Source organism: Cyprinodon variegatus, unplaced genomic scaffold, assembly GCF_000732505.1.
Source record: "Cyprinodon variegatus isolate N-32 unplaced genomic scaffold, C_variegatus-1.0 Scaffold310, whole genome shotgun sequence".
In the NCBI taxonomy this organism is placed as follows: Eukaryota; Metazoa; Chordata; class Actinopteri; order Cyprinodontiformes; family Cyprinodontidae; genus Cyprinodon; species Cyprinodon variegatus.
The window spans coordinates 599,241-604,066 of record NW_015150763.1 but is presented as its reverse complement, the minus strand read 5'-3'; the positions used below and the strand labels follow the sequence as shown (position 1 = coordinate 604,066).

At 38.2% G+C, this 4,826-nt stretch overlaps 2 protein-coding genes across 2 annotated transcripts in view; both read right to left on the bottom strand.

Moving 5' to 3' along the window:
- Positions 1-4,826, bottom strand: part of LOC107090756 (keratin, type I cytoskeletal 50 kDa-like) — a 19,762-nt gene that overhangs the window by 12,318 nt on the left and 2,618 nt on the right. The gene's annotated exons all lie outside the window — the stretch shown is intronic.
- LOC107090754 (keratin, type I cytoskeletal 50 kDa-like) overlaps positions 4,644-4,826 on the bottom strand; it is a 14,313-nt gene continuing 14,130 nt past the window's right edge. Inside the window, exon 8 of the mRNA XM_015384314.1 lies at positions 4,644-4,749. Within this exon, the coding sequence (XP_015239800.1) occupies positions 4,652-4,749 (98 nt within the window). The 3' untranslated portion in view covers positions 4,644-4,651. The remainder of the gene's footprint in view (positions 4,750-4,826) is intronic.

Genomic DNA, 4,826 nt, shown 5'->3' with positions numbered 1-4,826 from the left:
AATTCCAGTAAGTTCTTACAGTTATCTGGGAATCTTCATGAAATGGGAAAAAAGTAAATAAGGGGATCATTAGATCCATCTGATCCAGCTCTGTTTCAGCTCCTAATAAAAAGCACTAACTCAAAGTAGAAAAAAATGTGCAATCGTTATCTCTTAAGCCTTAAGGTCCCTTCAATCATGTCTTATCGTGACAAACTTTTAACAGCACTTTCCACCTGTCTTTTTTAAACGCTAAAGGAAACAAAATGTTGCTCTACCTGAATCTTCTTAAGTACAAGAAAACCGTCAGGAGTTCTTTAAATTCAGTGTCAGTCGTTTTAAAAAAATTAAAAGGCTTAATTAAAGTTAACTCAGAAGCTCAGATACTGTATCAGAAAATTAACTAGTTAGCATTTAAGGTATTTATACACGCTCCTTTATTATCCAAAATGTTGATTAATTCAATGTCTTTCCTATTATCATAGCCTTAAACACATCTCTTATTTCCAACAGATATGACTGTTTAATAATTAAATGGTTAGTCAAGTGATCAATTAAAGAAATGTACTGAATATATCAAATCAATCTACACTTATCTACACTATTTTAGCATGTGTGGTGGAACCAGTGAGTCAGTCAGTTAGTTAGTGCATGGGCGTAGGTTTGCATAGGGACTGTGGAGTAGATAGCTCTGACGGGTTGGACTGTAAGGGGCTACAACATCTTTATCAGCTGTTACTTCTTTGGAGTGTCGGCCAGAACACAACTTAAAGCCAGGTTAAATAATCAGGTATCTCTACCGTCTCTGTCATACACTGAGACAAGCTACCCTCTGCTGGCAAACATCAGCAAATTCTAACAATAAACCAAACCCTGTATAAAGGCACAACACAAACACAGCCTCTTGTACAGGGACCTGTCCCTACCAAAATTTTGGACTGACCTACTTGTCCCTACCAACAGTTTTATGTGAATAACATGTTTGTAACATAGGAATTTGGGGTTTTTCATAAGCTGTATGACAAAATCATCCGTATTAAGACAATAAAAGGCCTGAAATATTTCAGTAAGTGTGCAATGAATCTAAAATATATGAATGTTCAAGTTTTATCATTACATTATGGAAAATAATTAACTTTATCACAATATGCTAATATTTTGATAATGAGCTGTATACCATCGCACAACAAAATAACCCATGCGTGAGAAACTGCCGCGCCAAGAGTAGAAAATCACTCTCCTCGTGTCTAAATGTCACACCATTTAGACCAGTGTTTTTCAATCCTGGTCCTCAAGGCACCCTGCCCTGCATGTTTTAGATGTTTCTCAGTTTTCACACACCTGTTATCAATTGATAGCAGATCATCAGGCTTTGCTGAACTGCAATCATCTAAATCAGGTGTGTGAAGCTCAGAAACATCCAAAACATGCAGAGCAGTGTGCCTTGAGGACCAAGGTTGAAAAACACCCATTTAGACAGCCTATGCCTGACGTCCCAGAATTTTCTAAAACGTCGGCATATGCTGAACTTTCTATGTATTTTATTTTTTATTTTGGGCATATGCATAGCGTATTCATAACAATTCCAGAGGGTATGTCCAACGACAGCCTAACTTATGCATAACGCCCGGCAGCGTAATGCCCATGAAATGTTACAAGCCAGTGTCCTGAGGAGTAATGTGCCAGGAGGCGCCAAGCCTGAATAAAAAGATGTCTTTAATCGTGGTATTAACCTAGCTGCTGTTTACCACCTGCCAATAAAAAAAAAAAAAAAAAACTAGAAATAAGAAGAAAAAAGAAAGGCAAGGTTTGCAGTCGCAGCAGATCGGGGTCATGTCTGCTAGGAAGTTTGTTGCTCGTGGCCATGGGCGTGAACACAGGGAGGATCCATCACACTCACCTTCTCTCTCACCCCATGATGGGGATGAAGTCTGGAGGAGAATTGAAGATTTCCTCCTGACAACCCCATTTTATACGAAAACGCTGGCGATGCTCCATTATACCGTAGCTGTATGTAGAAACACGTTCAGTGGTCCTCTGGAACACATCAGATACGTTAGTGTGGGCCACTATTAAAATAAACATAACTTAATCAGAAGGAGTTTGTTGGTATTATGAGGCCAACATGATGTTTAATCATTTTTAATAAAATTTCATCATTTATATAGGAAAAGCATTTTAGATGTAAATTTGACATCCTTGTTCATATTTCAGATTAGATATAAAAATAAAAATTAAGCCCATGAAAACAAAATCGATAAACGGAAGTTGATAAACTCTAAAAATTTAAATAAAGATTATTTTAGTGCAACCCAGATTCGTATATCATATGATGATTGGAATTACTTATTCAGAATATTCAATAAAACAACATGTAACATGAGAATATTTAACATAAAAAATGAATTTACAACATATCAAGGGTGGTATATTCTACAAATCCAGTACTCAGGGCCGTATCTACCATTGGGGATACCTATTTTTCTTAGCCAGAAAGGGCAACCTTGTTCTCTGACAGCCACCAGAGGGCAGGAGGGGTCATATACCCAGGGCAGCAACACCCGCACCCCCGGGAACCTCAACAGACCCCAGAGACTGCCCATCCACTGACCAAGCGGTGTGTGTGGTTTAGTACTCACTGCACGCACCCCTGGACTGTGTCCCCGGTCCCATCCTCCCCCAGACCCTGCCGAAACCACCCCGACAGGGGGAGATGCGCACACAACCCACCCAGCCCCAACACCCATCACCACACCCATTTGGGGACAACCACAGCAAGCTAACCCCCCACCACCACCACCACCACCCCCCTAAACTGCACAGGATTTGTGATTCGAGTTGCTTTACCATATATTTATTGTGAATTGCAAACTTGAGTTGTTGGTATTCGAAAAATGTGTTACTGTTTGTTTCATATAGTGTAACTGTGTCAAATGAAATGAATTCCCCATCCTAAACTATGTGTTCTACATGCTTTATCCTTTGTTATATACCATAAAATTGGGCATTTTTTGGTTTTGCAGGATGTCAAGGTTGTTCCAGATGGGTGTTAAATTGCAAGGAAAGACTGAAGATTTGGGTATTTTAAATATTATATTATTAAAAATATTATTAAAAAAATAATGCAACAGTTTGCATTCGCTTAATCATATTTAGTTACTTTAACACAAGTGTTTTATGTCCTACCTTGCCAACATGAAACAATTGTGTTAAAGTAACTAAATATGATTAAGTAAATGCCAAAAACGGTTGCTCCCACCAAGCTGTCAGAGAGGAGTTGATGTTGATGCTTTTAAAACATTTTTGATGTTTAATGCTCGGACTGCTAAATAACTGGTAATTCAGAAATTTCCAGATTGTCACAGAATGTTTGTTCAATGTCCATCCATTCTTTCTCTCCATGGTTACTTTTAAACCAACGTGTGATATACTGCAGCCTATTGGCTAAGAAATAGTCCTGGAAGTTTGGTAACTCTAAGCCACCACAATCTTTGGCTTTTTGCATAGTTTTCAAGCATATTCCTGGGGGTATTTTTTTCCATAGAAATTTAGAAATACAAGAATCTAATGACTCAAATAAAGCAGAGGATGGTCTTGTCCGGATAATCGAGAACAGGTAATTTACTCAGAAAGGACCATTCTTTTTAAGTTCTGACTTTTGACCTCAGTATTTTTGGCCCCTGCGTACTGCCCTGCCAGCACTGTCGAGCTCTGACATTTTATTACCATAATTTACGAGGTCCAACAATAAAAATGTTGGACCTTGCGGGGGCGCCCACCTAGCATAGTTGAGGTCTTCATCCAAAGTTGTACCGACAACTATGGCTAAGGGTGAAGAGGCACCTTCCACTTCACTGACAGAATCTTATCCGATGGGGATTGGGAGCAGAGCGAGCATTGACGTTAGGCTTAACTGTAACGGGGTAGCATCTCAAACAGTAGCTGAACTGCTGGCTAATGTTACTTCATGAGGACGTTTGTAATTAGGAAATAACAGTGTTGATTGACTAGCTCGCTTCATATTACCGATTAGTTGCAAATCCAAAAGGCAAATCATTTAGAATAAACTTGTAAATGTTATTTGATATGTGAGCAATATCAACCTCAGCAAAAACCTTCTCTGCCTCTGATTGGCTGACTGGTTGTCATGCCTAAAGTTAACCAATGTAAAAGCAGTGAGTACTAGCAAATTGAAAGCACTTCACCATCCTTGGAAAAAATGGGAAATTTGGGTTGGAGTTTCTGCTTATTAGTGCAGAACACAGGGGATTTAGAAGTGAGTATACACAATGCTGATGGAAAAATAAGTGGGTATACGCCATATACCGGTGTAACCCTGGGCTACACTAATGGCCTTATGCATACATGTGATTACTTTTAAATTTTGCACAAAGGTTCTGCTTGTTTTTTTGTTTTTTTTTGCTTGTTTTCTTTAGTCACCTGGGGTATTGCTATTAGCTTTCACTATGGCGCTCTAAAGAGTGATAAAGCTGTTGAGGTGACTGGTATTTATCCTTAATGTGGCCATCAATATACACTGGTTTTCACCAGTTTGCATTATAAATATAAAAAAATATATTTTACAAGGGTTTTATGTCTTTAACAAATACACATGCAACATTAATTTAACTGCAGGATCTTTATTGAATTTGTTGACTCTTTTGATTTCTTTTTACTTCATTTGATTCACATCCACACCAACACTCTTGGAGGAGTCCACCTTTTTTCCATTCACGTAGGTCTCTTCCACAGTGATGGTCTTTGTAACCACTAAAAAAGGGGGGGGAAATTTATTTATTATTTATTTATTTCTACTTCTTGTATTTCTATTTTTAAAAATAAAAAAT